Source organism: Ammospiza nelsoni, chromosome 20 (genome assembly GCF_027579445.1).
Source record: "Ammospiza nelsoni isolate bAmmNel1 chromosome 20, bAmmNel1.pri, whole genome shotgun sequence".
In the NCBI taxonomy this organism is placed as follows: domain Eukaryota; kingdom Metazoa; phylum Chordata; class Aves; order Passeriformes; family Passerellidae; genus Ammospiza; species Ammospiza nelsoni.
Window position 1 is genome coordinate 1,528,176 of NC_080652.1, and position 19,197 is coordinate 1,547,372.

Sequence of the window (19,197 nt, forward strand, 5' to 3'; positions counted from 1 at the left end):
ACGCACAGCTTTGTCAGGTTGTCTCTTAGTTGTCATCTTCCCCAAGGCAAGCAGCCATCTTTCTTCTGGCTGCCTTCAAGGAAGAGGGCTTTTTGCACTCCTAAGAATTCTCTTCACCTTTTAAAATCTCCCATTGCTGAGCACTCACTGAGGGGCAGCAAGCACACAGGAGTCAATGGGGGAGGAGAACAGGGAGTGCTCTCTGCCACCAGGAGCTGCCAGCTGCACACCCTGGCCCCTGTTCTTCCAAAGGCAGCAACAGGCCTGGGGCTGGGGGTGGGGGGAGCACAAACCCCTGGGCCTCCAGAGCTTCCAGGCTTTGCTTGAAACAGAATAAAATCAATTCACTGCAGTAAAAAAGAAAAATAGGATTGACCCAATATCACAGTCATCACCTTAGAGCAAGCCTGCTACTGTGAGAAAAAAATATTGCAGGAAGATAAAATCCAGGAAACTTATATCATATTATATTAATTACATTATACTATATTATATTATAGTATATTCTATTATACAATATTATTTTTGCTTGTATTTTTACTGATACAAATTAATTGTTAAAAGCTTCCTCAATAGTTTGCAATTAGTGAGGGTTTCCAGCAGCAATGACTTTGAGAAACATCCATCTTGTGTCTCCATCCACTGATGACCTCACAGATTCAGTCAGAGCCACATTTCCACCTTCAATCATAACAGAGCTTTCTTGAAATACTACATTTTGATTCTGTTTTATTATTTTTAAATGGACTTGGTCATTCTCCATTCTTTGACCACATTTTATTCAGTCAGGTAGATGATAAAGTGGGTTTTGTTTCACCTTTTCTACAAGCAAAAAGCAACAGCCAGCCTCACACTCCTCTGGACACACAAAGGAACAGGCAGGGAAGTTCTCCCACCTCACCTGGAGCTCCATCTCTGCCCTGGAAAGGGCCATTGCTCACTCCTGGGAGGATGTTCAGCCCCAAGGGCAGCCCAGGCAGGTGGGATGGACACCCCAAAGGTGAGATGGAAACTCCAGAGGTGACATGAACATCCCAAAGGTGAGATGGACACTTCAAAGGTGAGATCGACACTCAGAGGTGACATGGACACCTCAAAGGTGAAATGGACACTCCAAAGGTGATATGAACACCCCAAAGATGAGATGGACGCCCCAAAGGTGACATGGACACTCCAAAGGTGACATGGACACCGCAAAGATGAGATGGACACCCCAAAGATGAAATGGATGCCCTAAAGGTGACATGGACACCCCAAAGGTGACATGGACACTCCAAAGGTGACATGGACACTCCAAAGGCCAGCTCCCACATGGAGGATGCACTTGCCCACCTGCTGTGGGAAACCCTCCAGTGAGAGCTGCAAAACTGAATTAAAGGTTGGAATAAAGAATCCAGGGGAAGGAAGTGATGCCGGGCTCCTCTCCCCTTGCTCCTCAGCTTGTGCTCTCTTTCCAAGACTTCCTTCAGGCTGACTCTCAGTGAGCCAGCACTGCTGGGCCACAGGTGAGCCACCGCCAAAGTGAGACAGAGAAGTCTCCTGTGACAGACACCCAGTGTTCCTCTCCCAGCTCAGGGGCACTCCAGATGTGTTCAATGCCAAGCAGTGCCAACTGGACAAAAAGCTGCCAGGAATGAGGGGATTTGGTCCTGAAATGCCATTGGCAGAGCTGGGGCACTGGGCAGGGACCAGCCAGCCCAGTGGGACCATCAGACCCAGCAGGGGCTGCACGGTCAGCAGGGCGAGGCAGGGAGGGCATCAGCACCACAGTGGTTCCCAGATCTTTCTGGATGTGCTTTTACACAACAGGATGAGTTTTATCTAAGGAATGAAACTTTCACAGGGCTTTCAGGGCCCTGGAGGGACAGGAGGAGTCCCCATCCTTGGGTGTGTTTAACAAAGCCTGGATGTGGCACTGGGTGCCAGGGCTGAGTTGAGGTGTTGGGGCTGGGATGGACTCGATCATCCTGAAGGTCTCTTCCAACCCAGGGATTCTGTGAGGCCACAGCCCAGAGCAGACCCACCTCAGCGTGTCCCTCTCCAGAGTGGGAGCAGCAGAGACACCTCTCAGTGGGATCACAGGGGAAGGGGGTGGTGGGACACCTCTGTCCTCTCCTTCTGAAGGACAGAAGGGTCTGCACAGCCCAAGGTCTCCATCCAAGAGCCTCACCCTGGGGGCATTCAGCTGGAACTCCCCAGAGCACACACAAACCATCTCTGCTTTCAGTCCCCAGTGCCAGGATGAGGCCAGCCTCCCACATCATCCTTCCAGCCATATCCAGAGAGGGCTGCATGGACACAGCTCTGACACCCATCCCACCTTTGGACCCCATCTCCAAGGTGGAGAGCACAACTAACCCACCCAGCACACCCCAGCCCTACCTGCTGGAAGAGCTCCTCCGCCCGCTGCTGTTGCTCTCCTCGGCCTAGGAGATGAAAACAGAAGAGCTGGTTAGGTTCAGAAGGATGAGGCTGCTCTCCAGCCCAACCCTGGGGTACCCCAGAGCTGCACACACGCCCCAGGCCCAGCTCTGAGCAGGCTCTGAGCCTCCCCAGCCCATCCCCACCAAGTCTCAAGCAGTGATCCCTGGCATGCAGAGCCAGGTGGGAAATCAAGAATGGCCAAATTGTCCCAATGCCCACGCAGGAATGGCCCCTCCAAGCCCAACAGCTCCCCTCATTAGCCCTGTGCCCTAATTAGCCCCTGCAGGCGCTGGCAGGGCTGAGCAGGGAGGGCCCAGGGTCTCCTCTTGCTCCTTCTCCAGATCACTGATGAGAGCCTTCCTTGGAAAGACAATATTATTCCAATCCCAGAAATTTTATTTCTGAATTTGTGCAAATACAAGTTAAAAGATATTAGCTGCATTTCACATTTTGTGCAAATGGCAGAAACAGGCAATTCATGTGCAGCAGGATGGGGGCCAGCCAACGATTTCGATAAAATAAACCCTTTTTTAATTTAAATGCTAATGCACTGAATTAAAATTTAATAACTGAGGAAATTGAAAAGCCGAGCAGGAATATTGGAAATAAATCCAAGCAGAAACAGCTGAAATTAAAAATTCTAGAGAGTGGGAGGATAGCAGCTAAGCTGTCTTATATGATTACATTTTTTTTATTTTTTTTTTTTTTCAGAACGAAGGGGGGAAGGAAAAAAATCCTATCTTTGGCTGGCTGTAGGGCAGTAAATCGAGAGTGCTGTGATTTATTGCTCAATTTTCCTGAGGGAAAAAGGCTTTCTTTCATGCTGAAATATTTCATAAATTTCAAGCCAGCATAAATTCTTAATTTAAAAGTTATGGAGGTCACATTTAGTGCACTGGTGCAATTCTGAAATCTTAAAGGAATAGCAACCAAAAAAATTGCAATTTGATTTTATTTTTTTTAATTCTTCATGTAAAATTTTCTTCAAAGGGATTGTCCAAGTTACACAAAGCAGAAACACAACCTGGTTTCTGAAGGGATATAAAATCCACTGGAAATGAAGAGATAAAAATCTAATTCAATTACAAAAAGGTATTTTGTTATTATGATTATGATGATGACAATGATTATTATTATTATTGTGAGCCACTTGAGGAATTTCTGTTAAAAAATTTCTTCTCTCCATTGCCTGGGAAAAGCCAGAAGGGAGGAGCTGACAATGTAATTGCTTCTGTTAGATCTCCAATCTTTTGTGAGCACTGATATGTTCATTTGTTATACAGCTGTTCAGCTACAGAAAGGATGTCAGAGCACCCATAATTCAAAGCAATCAATCAAAAATTAATGATTTGTCATGGTTACACAATGGGAAAAAAAGGAAAAAAAAAGCTTTATGGGTTCCTGCAACTGGTAGATTGCTCAAACCTTTGGGGCATTTTCTAGAAGATTAGATCTGTGTACAAGGAAAAGGGGGAAAAGAGGAAAAAGGAGATTTAATATAGAACCAGGGCAGAAACCTTGTTGGGGTGCTGGGGATCCCAGAGATGGGAATCTCATAATTCCTGCCTGTACAAAGGGGTTTGTGCGCAACCCAAGATCACACAAGCCAAGAGCCACATCTTGGATCACAGGGAACTTTTGAGGCTCCTGCCATGAGAATTCCATGGGAAAAGCACCTGCTGAATCATGGAACCATGGAATATCCAGAGCTGGAAGGATATTCTGAGCCATGAGGATGATGGAACCCAGCCCTGGCCCTGCAGACACCCCAACAATCCCCAGTGTTGGGGAGTTTCCTTATTTTGAAAGAAAAAAATGAGGAAAAAGGGAACCACAGCAGGTAACCACATCTCAATGGCTTCACCCAGGCAGGGTGCTGCTGGAGATGATCCATTAGACAAAACCACCAAGCTAAGCCTGAATGAGATCAGATCAAGCTGCCTTAAATGTTTCTGGATGCTGAAACAAACAAATCCACAGAATCCCAGATTGCTTTGGGATGCGAGGGACCTTAAATCCCATTCAGTGCCACCCCTGCCATGGCAGGGACACCTCCCACTGTCCCAGGTGCTCCCAGCCCTGCCCAGCCTGGCCTTGGGCACTGCCAGGGATCCAGGGGCAGCCACAGCTGCTCTGGGCACCCTGTGCCAGGGCCTGCCCACCCTCACAGGGAACAATTCCCAATTCCCAATCTCCCATCCATCCCTGCCCTCTGGCACTGGGAGCCATTCCCTGTGTCCTGTCCCTCCATCCCTTGTCCCCAGTCCCTCCCCAGCTCTCCTGGAGCCCCTTTAGGCCCTGGCAGGGGCTCTGAGCTCTCCCTGGAGCTTCTCCTCTCCAAGTGAGCACCCCCAGCTCTCCCAGGCTGTTCCTTCAAAAATAAAATCCATTTAAACTAAAATATTCCACCTAAATTCTAAGAAGTGGCATTTGAGGACTAAAATACCAGAAGAATTGGAAGAGTGAAAGGCTGGAAATCACTGTTTAACCAGAATGTGCCAAAATGGGTCAGAACAGCCCCAACAAAGTAACACCTTTGTGGAGGGGAACAGAAATCTGTGCTCCTTTAGAATCTCCTGCACTCCCATTTACCCAAAGAATTGATTTTGGAGATTTCCTAATTTCTGATTAAAAAAGGAAAGGAGCAGAATTTTCATCATCAGCTGATGCCAGGGAGGCCGGATATGGGGTGCTGGAACAGGCTGGGGAATGTCACACAATCTGCCCCATAAAATCATTTACAATTCAAAGTGTTACTCCCTGAAGTTGCTTTTCTACATATTGGGTGCTTTTAGGGGAGTTTTGTTTAACTAATGCTAATAAATATCCTTTAAATGAAAATGCACACAAGCAGAATGTGGTTTCAGGCCATATGCTCCTCAGCTCGAGTTGTAAGCAAAAAGTAAATCATGTGATAATTAAGAAATGTATCAGTCAACATCTCCTAACAGGATAACATGTAAAAAAATAGGAGTCCAAGCAGATGTAAAACTGACCTGAGAAATCCATGTTTATCGAGAGGGCTACACTATATTGGGAAAAAACCCCAACATTTTAACAGTTACAGCAAAACTAAAAAATAACTTAAAGCAATAAAAATGTGAGATGAGATTTCAGACAATTTAAGCACAGGCTTTTTGCCTGATCACTTAAATTCTGATTAGAAACAATTATTCCAATCACTTGGATTTGCATCCATGCTTGGATCAGCTCCCATGGATGGGATGGGGGCACTGGGACACTCCCAAGCACTGCCACAGCCCTTCCAGGGGGAAAAGGGGCTCAATCCATGTATTTATTTATTTATTCGGACACAGCCACCCCCTGTGATTTGCCTCTGAACCCCATCCCAAAGGGAGAGGTCTCTGATTCTGCCTGGGGGTTGCAGGAAGAACAGACCCCACTCGCCCCTCTCCCACAGCACCTTCCCTCTGCAGAGGGAAAAGGGCAGAGTTGTTTGTTTACCTGAGGAAAAAAAAAGGAAAAAAAACCAAAACCCCCACTCTGCTTCCCCCAAACGCCTTCCCAGGGACAGCTGAGTAATTTTTGTCCAAACACAAACCACAGATTCAATTTTGGAAGGAGCCAGCAGCACCCAGCATGGAAAATTTCACCCCAAATAATTAAAATTTGGCAAAGGAGAAGCAACTGAAAACAGGTCTGACACAGGAATGTGCCATAAAAATAACTGCAGGCCTGCTACCTGTGCTGTCTGGGGTTATTAACTTCAGAGCCACAGAAAATGCAGGAAGTGCTTTTTTTTTTTTTTCCCTTTTTTCTCTTCTTTAAACAAAGGGCAAGACACCGGCAGTTTCCCATTTAATTTTTATTAAATAGGAGGGGGAAAAACAGCAGAGCAGCTCCACATCACACCAAAACATCTGCAGAGCACAAGGACTCATAAATGTGCCCGTGCCCCTTTTTAATGTGGATTTCTGCTCCCTCCTGCAGCACAGAGGATGCTGAGGAACCCCAAAGAGGGAAACAAGGCTGAGCCAGGGCTGGTCCAGGCTGAGCTGTGCTCCCAGAACCACGGGATCCTTGAGGCTGGAAAAGCCCTCTGAGAGCAGAGTGCAGCTATTCCCCAGCACTGCCAAGGGCAGCACTAACCCTGTCCCCCCGTGCCACATCCAAACTGGAACCTTCCCTGTCCCCAACCAAGTGCCACATCCACACTGGAACCTTTCCCTGTGCCCATGTGCCACATCCACACTGGAACCTTCCCTGTCCCCAACCAAGTGCCACATCCACAGTGGGACATTTCCCTGTCCCCACATGCCACATCCACACTGGAACCTTTCCAGGGAAGGTGACTCCACCACTGCCCCACGCAGCTGTTCCCATGCCTGACCACCTTTTACATGAGGAAATTCTTCCTGATATCAAACCTACACCTTCCCTGGAGCAATTTAAGGCTGTTTCTTCTGGTTCCCAGAGCCAGGGCAGCCCCTGCCTGAAGGACAAAGATCTCCTCAGCCTTAGGCTGCTGTGGCTCATCCCCTCCTCATCCTTTGCCTTTGCCAATCCATCAGGGCAGCCTCCAAAAGGGATGAATTTTCCACTCAGGAACAAGACAGTTCTTGGGGCTGGAGGAATGTGCTGCCTATTTCCTCAGCTGCAGCTTCCCCTCAAGAAACAACCAAAATAATAATAATAAAAAAATATCTGCAAGGAGCAAATGGGAGCTCTCCCTGAGGCATTTGCCTGGTCCCACAGCTGAGCCAAGCCCTGAGTGAGGGTTCCCCAACCCCCAGAATCCTCTGTGGGGTCTGCAACCCCCCATGCTGGCCATGGGGCAACACCTGGGGTGGGGACGCTGGTGGCAGCCTCAGATTCAGAATTCCTTGGGAGCAGCCAGGGGAATCTCACCCTTGTGCTCAGCTGCAGCCTTGTCCTGGGAAAAGCCAGTGCTTGTTCCCTGTTCCAACATGAGAGCCCAGCAGGAAACAGCAACATCTGAGAGGTCTGACCCCTCTGAGATGAGCCCATGGAGGGTTTGCTGCTTGAGGGCAGCAGAAGGCAAAGGCTGAGACTCCCATGGCAGGCACAGAGGCTCTGCTGCCAGAGCCAGGGGACATCTGGGACAGGATGGTCCCAAACAGCCAGGGACATCCCTGTGTGACTGGTGCCCACACCTGGGCTCCAGGGACCATCCTTGTGTGACTGGTGCCCACACCTGGGCTCCAGGGACCATCCCTGTGTGACTGGTGCCCACACCTGGGCTCCAGGGACCATCCTTGTGTGACTGGTGCCCACACCTGGGCTCCAGCACAGCTCCAGGAGGGTCTGCAGTGCCAGAGGAAGGTGCTCATTACTCCTGGCCATGCCCATCACTTAGACTAAGCTTCAGGAAGAGTAAAAATTCCAGGGGATGCTACAGAAGAGTTGCTGTGAGACCTCCAGGCAAGTCCATCCATGGAAGGCACCAAGGTGACTGTGACCTAGAGGGACACAATCTGTCCCCAGCACCCCGGTGGTGACACACAGAGCATCCCAGTGCTGGAGCCTGGGGACACAGGGAGCCCAGCACGTCCCACGTGGTGCCTCTGACATTTTGTGTCTGGGGAGTGTCTGAGCAGACCAAAATCCAGGTTTGGATTGAAGTTACTGAGCATCCACCTCACCCCTATGAGCACCTCCACCACATGCAAATAAACAGCTGCTGGAGATGGTGGCTGAGCCTGAAACAAATCAGAGCAGGTTCTGGCTGGGAGCACAGCTCAGCCCAGCTTGGCCAGGGCCCTGGCCACATCCTCCTCCTGTGGGTGGCCACCACCCCGAGGGGGACACCTGTCCAGGGGGACCCAAAGCCAGGGAACACCACAGAGCTGTGGCACTGCAGGATCAGCACTGGGCAGGGCCACCCAGCACCTGTCCAGCCACCCCAGGGTCGGCAGGGCTGGCCCCAGTCCCAGCTGGGCTGTGCAGTGCCCCTGCTGCAGTGCCATCCCCGTGTTAATTATCTCTGGGGATCATTAACAGCTGTTCCTGAAGCCACAAGGTGCCCCCAATTACTAATTAAAAAGAAACACTAATGACAAAGCCAGTGAGGGGGTGGATCAGCCCAACACAAAGGTCAGCTGTGAGCACTGGGTCCCACTGGGGAAGCCAGGATGGGAATGATCCCCTCTGCTCTGGCTGTGACACTTCAGACCCAGCCCAGGGGCCCTTGCTCTGCTGATTTCAATTCTCTTGGTATTGGCAGGAGAATTATTTTTCTTTTAAATGTTTCTTTTTGTTTTGTTTGGTTTTCTGTTTTTGTTTTGGGTTTTGTTTTGTTTTGGTTTTGGTAGGGATTTTTTTGTTTGGTCTTGCAAACTGGGTTCCCTCAGGCTTCTCCCCACATTCTGCTCTGGGACAGAACAAGTTGTACCGTGGATGTTAAAACTATAGGTAGGCAAACAATACTAATAAAAAATCACAAAGTCTAGAAATTCTTCTCATTCAGCTTCACTGGATTTGCTTCTTGTCTACTGTTTATTATCTCCCCATTTTATAACCTTCATTTCCTACCCTGGGTGTGCTGCCTGCATCCACCTCATTTCTGAGCTGCCTCTGTAACCCAGAATTAAAAGTTCTTCTGGAGAGTTTTTAACAGAAAAGGTCGAATTTCTGCTGGAAAAGGCACACATGGGGCTGGAACTTGGGTGGAACAGCAAAATCAGCAAGGCAGGGAAGAATCCCAGCATGATGGCCTGGTCTGGGTGGGTGCTGAGCCCCAGTGAATGGCACAGTCCCACCCCAAAACACCCAGGTGTCCCTGTCACCCACTCCCACACTCCAGAGAGCCCCAGAAAGGTTTAAGGGCTGTGAGCAGTCACCCCTGAGTAAAGGAAATATTCATATGAGTAATTTTATGAACTTGTTGAAAGTACTGGCAGAATTTGTGCTTTGAATTTCAGTTTTTCTCCCCTGGCAGCCTGGGGAGATTTAAGCAGCACATGCCAGCAGAAGTAACCGAAGAAAGGGAACATTAAATAAATTTTAACCTAAAACTACAAATGTTTAAACCAGTATTAAAAAGCTTCAACCTCGTGTACTTTTGTTTTTCCCTGAAACAGTCATGAAATTAAAATTATGAATAAATCAATGCAGCAAATTGGTCTGGATTTAAAGAGTTACTCCTTGATTATAAGCAACTGAAAAGTAATCAAAATATTTTTTCCATCTCCTGTTGCTCAGTGCTCTCCTTACTCTGTTCTTTATGAGAAAAATAATCAAATTGAGGGTGAAGAGGAGAAAAGGCATTACTGATTACTCTGAACTCTCATATTATAAAAGCTGGAAAATAAGAGTGACCGGGCAAAACAACAGAATTATGTGCATTGAGCAGTTGTTTACAGATGGTATGAGTTTCCCAGCAAAAGAAACAGCTGGAAATATTTTTAAAGAATAAATGTATATGGAATGAAACCTTGGGGGGGAGGAAGGTATTGTTGTTTTTTACTTGGGGGGAGAAAAAAGAGGCAAAAGAGCCATGAGATAGCATTTCAGAAATCCACCCGTTTTTCCAGGCTTCCAATTTCACAGGAAACTCTCAGGAAATCAAATTTTTAAAAAATCCTGGGCACTTTTCCAAGTTGATAAAACAAACATATCTAGCAAGCTATGAATGCACATGGGGGGAAAAAATTAAAATAGGACTTATTTATCCAGGGAATCCCAGTCTTGTTCAACACATTCTGTTTGGGAGTTCTGCACCTCCGGCCTCTGCCGTGGAACATCTGACAGGGCTGTGAGGGCTCCACTGCACACAGGGACTGCCAGGAAGCTTCCCCTGGCAGCTCCAGCCCTTCCCGGCTCCAGGCTGAAGGGATGGGTGGGAAAGGGCTGGAAATTGGGTTTGGGGGAGACACATCCCCAGCAGAGTGGGCTGGGAGAACAGGCACAGGCTCTGCTGTCCTGGGCTCATCCCAGCAATGTGGCCAAGGCAGGGATTAAATTCTCCTCATTCCTCCCACCCTCCTGAGACCCCACCTGGAGCTCTGTGCCCATCTCTGCGGTCCCTGCCACAGGGAAGTCCTGAATCCAGTCCTGAGGAGGCCATGGAGCTGCTCCAGGGCTGGAACCAGGCTGAGAGAGCTGGGGGTGCTCACCTGGAGAGGAGAAGCTCCAGGCAGAGCTCAGAGCCCCTGCCAGGGCCTGAAGGGGCTCCAGGAGAGCTGGGGAGGGACTGGGGACAAGGGATGGAGGGACAGGACACAGGGAATGGCTCCCACTGCCAGAGGGCAGGGATGGATGGGATATTGGGAATTGGGAATTGTTCCCTGTGAGGGTGGGCAGGCCCTGGCACAGGGTGCCCAGAGCAGCTGTGCTGGATAGTGAGGGTGTCCCCACATGAGGTTGGAAGGAGGTGATCCCTGAGGTCCCTCCCAATCCAAAGCACTCTGGGATTCATTTATTCCCTCAGGTGAGGGGAGGCAGGCCAAGAAGCCCCCTTCTCTTCATGACCAGTTCCATGTACCCAGAGTGAGTCTGTGCAGGGCAGGGCTGGGGACGGGCAGGGCCCCCTCAGGCAGAGCTGGGGACGGGCAGAGCCCCCTCAGGCAGAGCCTCCTCAGGCAGGGCCCCCTCAGGCAGGGCTGGGGATGGGCAGAGCCCCCAGGCAGGGCTGGGGACGGGCAGAGCCCCCTCAGGGAGGGCTGGGGACGGGCAGAGCCCCCTCAGGGAGGGCTGGGGACGGGCAGAGCCCTCAGGCAGGGCTGGGGATGGGCAGGGCCCCCTCAGGCAGGGCTGGGGACGGGCAGAGCCCCCTCAGGCAGGGCTGGCGATGGGCAGAGCCCTCAGGCAGGGCTGGGGACGGGCAGAGCCCTCAGGGAGGGCTGGGGACGGGCAGAGCCCTCAGGCAGGGCTGGGGACGGGCAGAGCCCTCAGGCAGGGCTGGGGACAGGCAGAGCCCTCAGGGAGGGCTGGGGACGGGCAGAGCCCTCAGGCAGGGCTGGGGGGAAGCGAGGTGGCAGCCCTGGAACTCGGGAGCTTTGCCTGAGGTGCAGCCCAGCCAGGAGAGCCTGCAGCTCCCACAGAGGGGTGGCCAAAGCCCAGCACAGGCAAGGAGGACACAACCCAGAGCAGCCATGCCCTCAGCAGCTGACACACGTAGGAGCTGGACAAGTTCTGCCAGCAGCATGGCCCAGCAGAGCCGGGCACAGCACAGCCAGGCCCAGCTGGACCTTGAGCTCCTGCAGAGGCTCCAATCCCTCTCCCTGAGCCTTACAAAGGATCCTGCGAAAAAGCCAGGCAAGCCTGTGTGTAGAAAATGCAGACGCACCTCCCCTCTGCTTAGGGAAGTGCCCTGGGTGCTCCCAGCAGCACAGACACAGACACAGACACAGACACAGACACAGACACAGACACAGACACAGACACAGACACAGGGATGGGTCTCTGGGAACAGATCCAGCACAGGAGGAAAACTGAGACCCAGCCCCAGGTGGTGCCCAGCTCATGCTCAGAGGGCAGGCACTGGGGGCATGCCCATGGTGGATCTCAGAGCCACGAGGGGCTGCTGGGGAAGAAGATTTGATGAGGTTGAGACTCTGCCCCTCAAACCTGCAGAGGCTGTGGAGTGTCCCCCACGGAGCTGCTCCAGCTCCCAGCTCAGCCATTTGGGTGTCAGTGGGAGCCATGCACCCCTGAGCACCCCTGGGCAGAACTGCACCTTTTGAGGTTGGTTTTATCTCTTTTTTTGGTCAATTTTGAAGAACGCTTTAGGTCCCTCTGTAGCAAACAGCAATGCAGAGATGCAACGGGCTGCAAATGTTCAGCTTCAGTCTGAGGTAAGCAGTGAAAATTTAAACACTTGAAAATTACAATTCAAGGCAGAAAATCTGATCTAGAATAGAAAAAGAAATGCATAATTTGATAAATATTGCAGTGAGAAGGTGTCAGGAACAGCACCATGAGGAGGTCCAGCTTCAGCCAAGGATCCCCTCCAGGGCTGGCACAGATCTCCTTCCAATGCTTGTGGGAAAGGCTTTGCATTTGCAAAACATCAATTTTAACCTTGTAAAATATAAATTTTATCCTAATTTAAAAAAATTCCTATGTAGCATTTATAGACAGCTGTGAGGTTGAAACTAAAACATTCTCCATTGGATGGGTAACTATGGGACTTCACCTTCTCTCCCAGTTTTGTATGACTGGTTTGTTCAAATAGCATGAAATGGTGGTAATTTTACTTTGGAAAGGGAAAAAAAAAGTCAAACCACATTGGGCTAAAAGTAAAAAAGGGGGAAGGCACACAAAGCTGGGTAATTTCTTCAAACTTAAAAAAGAGCAGTAATTACAGGGGGGAAATTCAGAAAGGGTTTAGTCTGCCTGGCTCCCTCAAAAACCAAAGAAATAAGAAAAAAAACAAGTAAAAAATAGTAAAAAGAGAAAAAGGAGATGGAAGGGGAGGAAATGAAGTTGGAGAAAAAGCAGGCTGAAAGTAGAATTCTTAGAAATTCTGCTTGCAAAATAACTCCCATCAGCCAACCACAAATCCTATAAATATCACCAGATCCACTTCCCAAGCAGATCTAAATCAACAAATAAACAAACAAACAAACCTCCAAGATTTTAAAAAAGTTTGGAAAAAAAAAAAAAAAAAAGAAATCTAAATAAAAACTACCAAAAACCCCAGTAAGGCCAAGCTGTTGTCTCCAGGGGAGGGTGGCTTTGCTGGCTTCCCAAGAATGATGGTGGCTTGGAAAGTAAAGAAGGAAAACAACATTTCCTGGTCCATTTGAGCTGTGAAAGCTGCAGCATCATCTCCACTGCCCAGACACCCCAAACACTGCCCCAGGCACAGGGATGGGACCCTCAGCCCTCCCCCAGGACCCTCCACCCAGGCATGGCACTGGGAAGAGCAGGAGGTCACCAGGGACCATCTACCTGCACTTTCTCACTCCCAAATCTCCACCTCTGAGCAATTGTTTGGGCTAAGTAAAGGGATTTTCAAGCAGTTTGTGGGGGACAAACATCAGTGGGACCAACCAGGGTGACCTTCCACTCTCCATCATTCCTGGAGCTGAAACAAATGAGGGCATAGAGCTGCTGGGAAATTATTTCCAGCCCAAAGTGGAGCTGCATTGAGATCATGGCATGGGTTGGTAGAATTTCTGCTGCACCATTCACACAGCAGAGTAAGACACTGATTTTAAAAAACTGGAAGTGACACAGTCCCTGACATTTAAAATTTTCTGATTCATACAGGCAAAATACATCCTGTATGTATTTTTAAAGCAAGAACTGTAAGATGTGCTCAAAATCTAAATGAAGCACTTACAAGCCCCAGATTCTGTTTGACTCGAGCCTATGAAACCCAAATAGATATTCCTTATTTCCTGGGCAATAAAAAAAAATTCAAATCAATCTATTTTTCTTCCGGCTCAATCTGAAAAAGAATTTTTCAATTTTTCAGAGCTTCAGGAAAACCAAGAATATCAATTATTTGCACAGCCCTGCAGAGTGGACAGATTCGTCTTGGAAAACCTCCAATGAGATGCAAAAAAAGGTACAAATATTTCTACAGGATCCCTTTTGGGGCTGAATTTTGCAGGCAGCAGCATCTGTGGGCCAGCAGCTGCTGCAAACCCTGAGGAAGAAAACCAGAAAGTGAAATTGGCTATCCAGAATTCTGGTGCAGCCCAAGGTCAGGTCAAAGAATGAGAGAGAAATCCCCAAGGCCACCATTAATGCCCAACTCTCAAATGGAATCTGGGGTTAGGCAGCACAGGCTGGTGCTGCCAGAGCTGGGCAGGGCTGGTTGGGTTTCCAAGCTGAGAAAGGAGCAATGAACTCATGGATCTATGACCCTTTGGATGAACAAATATCAGGCCAAGGGCTGTTTCCTCCTCCAGATGCCCCCAGAGAGCCTCTGGGCACCAGCCTGCCCCAGTGCCCGGGGAGCACCACCTGCAGCAGGGCTGGCAAAAGATAAATGTGTGCCACATTCCACAGGCTCTTCTCAGAAAAGAAAAACTGATGCTCACCTACACTTCATTGCAGACACCTTGGTGCTTTATCTGCCATCCAGCTCATGGACAACCTCAGCATCCATGGATATTTTCTAGATGCATGTTTGTACCTAAGGACCATGGTGTGTCACTGATTGTGGGACTGGCTGAGAGCATCTCCACTGAATTACTCAAAGGTGTGAGAATTTCACCTATGAATTGTGGGAAGCTGTGACAGTTCAAAGCATCTGTATAAAACAGGGGAATACTGGGAATACTCCAATCCCCAAATTCCACCCTGGGTAAGGGACCTCTGCTTTGATGCACTTTGCCTCCACATGGCCCTAAACACAAAGGAGGGCACAGGATGTTCTTGAGTTATGGGGAAAGCCTTGGAGGGAGCCTGAAGCACAGCCCCAGGCCCAGGGAGAATGGGGAGCCTGGGAGAGCTGCACCATTGCAAACCTCCAAAGCATCTGCTTGTGTTGAAATAAAAACTGAACTGGGGCATCTCCAGCTCCTCACAAATGCCATACATCACCTCACCCACTGTGCACACCTCTGTGGGGTGAGCTGGGGCCAGGCTGGAGCCAGGACAGCGTTTAGAGCTGCTCTGAGGTCCTGGCAAAGCACCACAGTACAGGGCTTTGGTGGAGAGAGAAGAACCAGGAAACCTATGACCAAGCTGCACAGGTCAGATTGCTCCAGCCTGTTTGGGCACAGGCTCAAGAGCCCAGCAGTGTCCCATGGACAAGCTTTACCCTGCCAGGACACACTGAACACTTCCAGGACCCTGACTGAGCTGGGACTGGGGATAAGTCAGGGTGTGACACTGGAAACAGTCCTTGCTCTCCCACCATGGGGCAGTGTTGGCTGGGCAGTGCTGGCTCCATAGCTGGACCTGAAGATCTTAGGTGGCTTTTCCAACCAAAATTATTCCACGGTTCTGTGGTGATTAACAGACATGCAATAGATGCTGCTCAACAAGAGCAACATCCATGCATCCATCCATGCATCCATCTATCATCCATCCATCCATCCATCCATCCATCCATCCATCCATCATCCATCCATCATCCATCCATCCATCCATCCATCCATCCATCCATCCATCATCCATCCATCCATCCATCCATCCATCCATCCATCCATCCATCCATCATCCATACATCCATCATCCATCCATCCATCCATCCATCCATCATCCATCCATCCATCCATCCATCCATCCATCCATCCATCCATCATCCATACATCCATCCATCCATCCATCATCCATACATCCATCTATCATCCATCCACCCATCCATCCATCCATCCTCCATCCATCCATCCATCCATCCATCCATCCATCCATCCATCATCCATCCATCATCCATCCATCATCCATCCACCCATCCATCCATCCATCCATCCATCCTCCATCCATCCATCCTCCATCCATCCATCCATCCATCATCCATCCATCCATCCATCCATCCATCCGTCCGTCCATCATCCATCCATCATCCATCCACCCATCCATCCATCCATCCATCCATCCATCCATCCATCCATCCATCCATCCATCCATTTCCTTATCTAGCAGTTATTCCACAGATAAAAGGCCAGTAGCCAATGAATCACCTGGGACACTTCTGCCAACTGCAACCCTCCAAGCCCATTCCTGGGAGGGACCATGATGAAGCTGCTGCTCCTCACCAGAGCCAGGTGGGTTCTGTCACAGGGGACAGGAGCCCCCAGCTCTGAGCCCTCTGTCCCAGGAGCCCCAGACACAGGCCAGGCCGCTTGGAGGCTCCTGCACTGCGAGGGAACGAAGGACAGGGAATGTGAACACCCAGCCCAGAAGCAAAACACACCCTGGGCTGATCCCCCAGCACTGTGGGCAGCAGGGCAAGGGGGGGTTCTGCCCCTGTGCCCTGTGCTCAGGTGAGACCCCACCTGCAGAGCTGCCCCAGCCCTGGCCCAGCACAGGGAGGAGCTGGAGCTGCTGCAGAGATCCAGAGGAGCTGCTCCAAGAGCTGGAGCCCCTCTGCTCTGGAGCCACACTGGGGGTGCCCACCTGGAGAGGAGGCTCCAGGGACATGTTACTGTGGCTTTTCAGTACTTAATGGGGGTTCATAAGGAAAAATGGGGACAGAGTTTTTAGCAGTGCAGTAAGTGATAGGACAAGAGGAGATGGTTCAAAACTAAAAGAGTGGAGATTTAGATTAGATATAAGGGAGATGTTTTTTACAACGTGGGTGGTAAAACACTGGCAGAGGCTGCCCAGAGAAGCTGTGGCTGACCCTGGATCCTTGGAAGTGTCCAAAGCCAGGCTGGACAGAGCTTGAAGCACCCTGGGATAGTGGAACATGTCCCTGCTCAATGCAGGGACATTGGAATGAGATGGGCTTTAAAGGCTCCTTCCCAAACCTATTCTATTCTATTCTATTCTATTCTATTCTATTCTATTCTATTCTATTCTATTCTATTCTATTCTATTCTATTCTATTCTATTCTATTCTATTCCATTCCATTCCATTCCACTCCACTCCACTCCACTCCACTCCACTCCATTCTATTCCACAAAGGACAGCAGAGTCCACAGTTTCTGGGCCCGTGCTGCATCCTCAGCCTTTCACCAGCTCACCTCAGAATGCCAGGCTCCAGCCAAGCACTTGGCTGCCCCAGCAAGATGCCAAAGCAGCTCCTTGACTCCAAGCTCTGAGGGGCTTCACAAAACTTTGTGACTTGCAGACAGATTTTTGTGGATGTTGTGTGCTCTGCACAAAACCGCAGCAGTTACCCAGCCCCACAGCAGTTACCCAGCCCCACAGCAGTTTCCCTGCTTTACAGCAGTTCTCCTGCTCGCTGCCACGAGGGCACAGCCACCCTTGAGCTCCTGGAGGAGCCTGGCAGCCTTGGCACAGCCCCACTGCAATAATTCCATCGGTGCCCCTTCCCAGTGCTCGCTCGCGGTGAGTGGCGCCGTGCAGCCTCATGCTCGGCCTCTGTCAGTAATTGCAGAGGGAATAAAAAAGAGAAAACCCTGTCAGGCCACAGCTACACAGTCAAAAATGAAGTGGACACACTCTGGAGTCTCCTGGGATGCCCCAAAATTTGTAGGGTTCAGAAAAAGGATATTCAGAAGGTAAAAGCCCACAGTGCCTGTGAGGCTCTTAAATGTGACCTCCAGGCTTCCCCACAGCCTCTAATGGGCCAACTCTGCACTCTGCACAAATTATCACGAGTATCAAAAATATCTTTACAACAGAGCTTTTATTTCCCTATATTTGAAGCTGCTTTCCCCTTTTGTTTCTTCTCTAAACCGGTTAAAATGAGCATTAAGGGATATAATTATGTTGTTAGCTTAATTGCCTACTTAAAGCAGAATCTACAGGGGTTTAATGCAAGATTTGAAAAGGGGGAGAAAAGGAAATTGGGATATTAATGGATACAATTTTTAAAAGGAACCTCTTCTGGGGAAAAGTGAGTTTGGGACATGGGACAAAGTGTGAGGAGGGAGGAGGTGGAATCAGGCCCCATCAGTTTCTGCCACAACGTTTTGTCAAAATGCGAAGTGCTGGCTCATTCCTTCTCCAGCAGTCTAATTTTGGAGAATTTGACCTAATTAATCATTAACGACCACACACAAAAAAAGTATCCCTCCTTCAGTTTGAAACCTTAATGCTATTCCTGGAGTGACACACTTAAGGCCAGGACAGGGGTTGGCATCTGGAACGTGCCCCACACTGAAGGACCGGTCCAGCTGGGAAAACTCTTGCTCCCAAATCACCCAGCAGAAAAACAACCACTCCCACAGGCAGAGGAGCACAGATGGGAGAAAACAATCAGTGCCCAAGCCTTGCTGAGGTGACTGCTGTCTGGAAAAGCCATGGGTGTCTGTAGGGATGCTCATTGTCCCTATGAGCCACGGCTCCTGCACACCCCTGCTTTTGGATCTGTGCAGAAACCACAGCTTGTATGCCAGAAACAAGCACAGGGCAAAGCCTGCAGAGCAGTGCAGAGCAGTGCAGGGCACTCTCAGAGGCTGCAGCACCACCCCATGTTTGTCAGTGGTGCCACCACTTCCCCGCTGTTCCCAATGGCACCACATGGCTCTGGATGTGGAGAGACTGGAGGCATCAGCCAAAGTCTGTTTGGTGCCCTAAATGCCTCCAATTTCCACAGCTTCTCTTGTATTCCCACAGAGTCACCATGGCTGGTGCTGTCTCTGGTGTCCCAGCATCCTTTGGTCTCCTCTAACCAAACCCCAGAGATTTATCCTCAGCAGCAACAGGGCTTGTCAGACCTGGAATTAACTCAGTGCCACCCTCCTGTCCCTGGTTCTGCTGCTCTGAATCATGTACAGATCCAACCAGAGCTACATCCCACATTTAAAACCTCCAGTTTGACTCACAAATTTGCTTTCTGCAGGTGTTTGATGACCTTCCCCCTGTCCAGTGTTCACCACAGAACTGAGGTGTACAGGGAACACAAAATTTGGGGGAAACCCCCACTATCACCCCTTTCCGAGGTTTCACTGCCTGTATGACCCAGCAAGGGAAAACAGACACAAAAATCGAATAAATACAGGTGGGAAACACTTTTCTGTTCCTGCAGAGATGGAGCAAAGCTTCATCCACAATGTTTGCTCCAATACACCCATGCAGCAAAACCCAGCACCACCAAGGTCTCATTTCTCCAGGAGGAGAAACAAAATGCTGATCACAAAAGAGATGCTTCCCACCCGAAACAAGAGCCCTCCCAGGCTCCTCTCCCTTACCTGCATCCTAAAACCTGATTTAAATAAAATTTTAAATCTCTAAGAATTTTTTTCTGTATTTATTAT

The 19,197-nt window shown here is 49.6% G+C and overlaps 1 protein-coding gene across 1 annotated transcript in view; it reads right to left on the reverse strand.

Moving 5' to 3' along the window:
* Positions 1-19,197, reverse strand: part of ZNF618 (zinc finger protein 618) — a 150,778-nt gene that overhangs the window by 81,628 nt on the left and 49,953 nt on the right. The window contains exon 2 of the mRNA XM_059486664.1: positions 2,383-2,426. Within this exon, the coding sequence (XP_059342647.1) occupies positions 2,383-2,426 (44 nt within the window). The remainder of the gene's footprint in view (positions 1-2,382; positions 2,427-19,197) is intronic.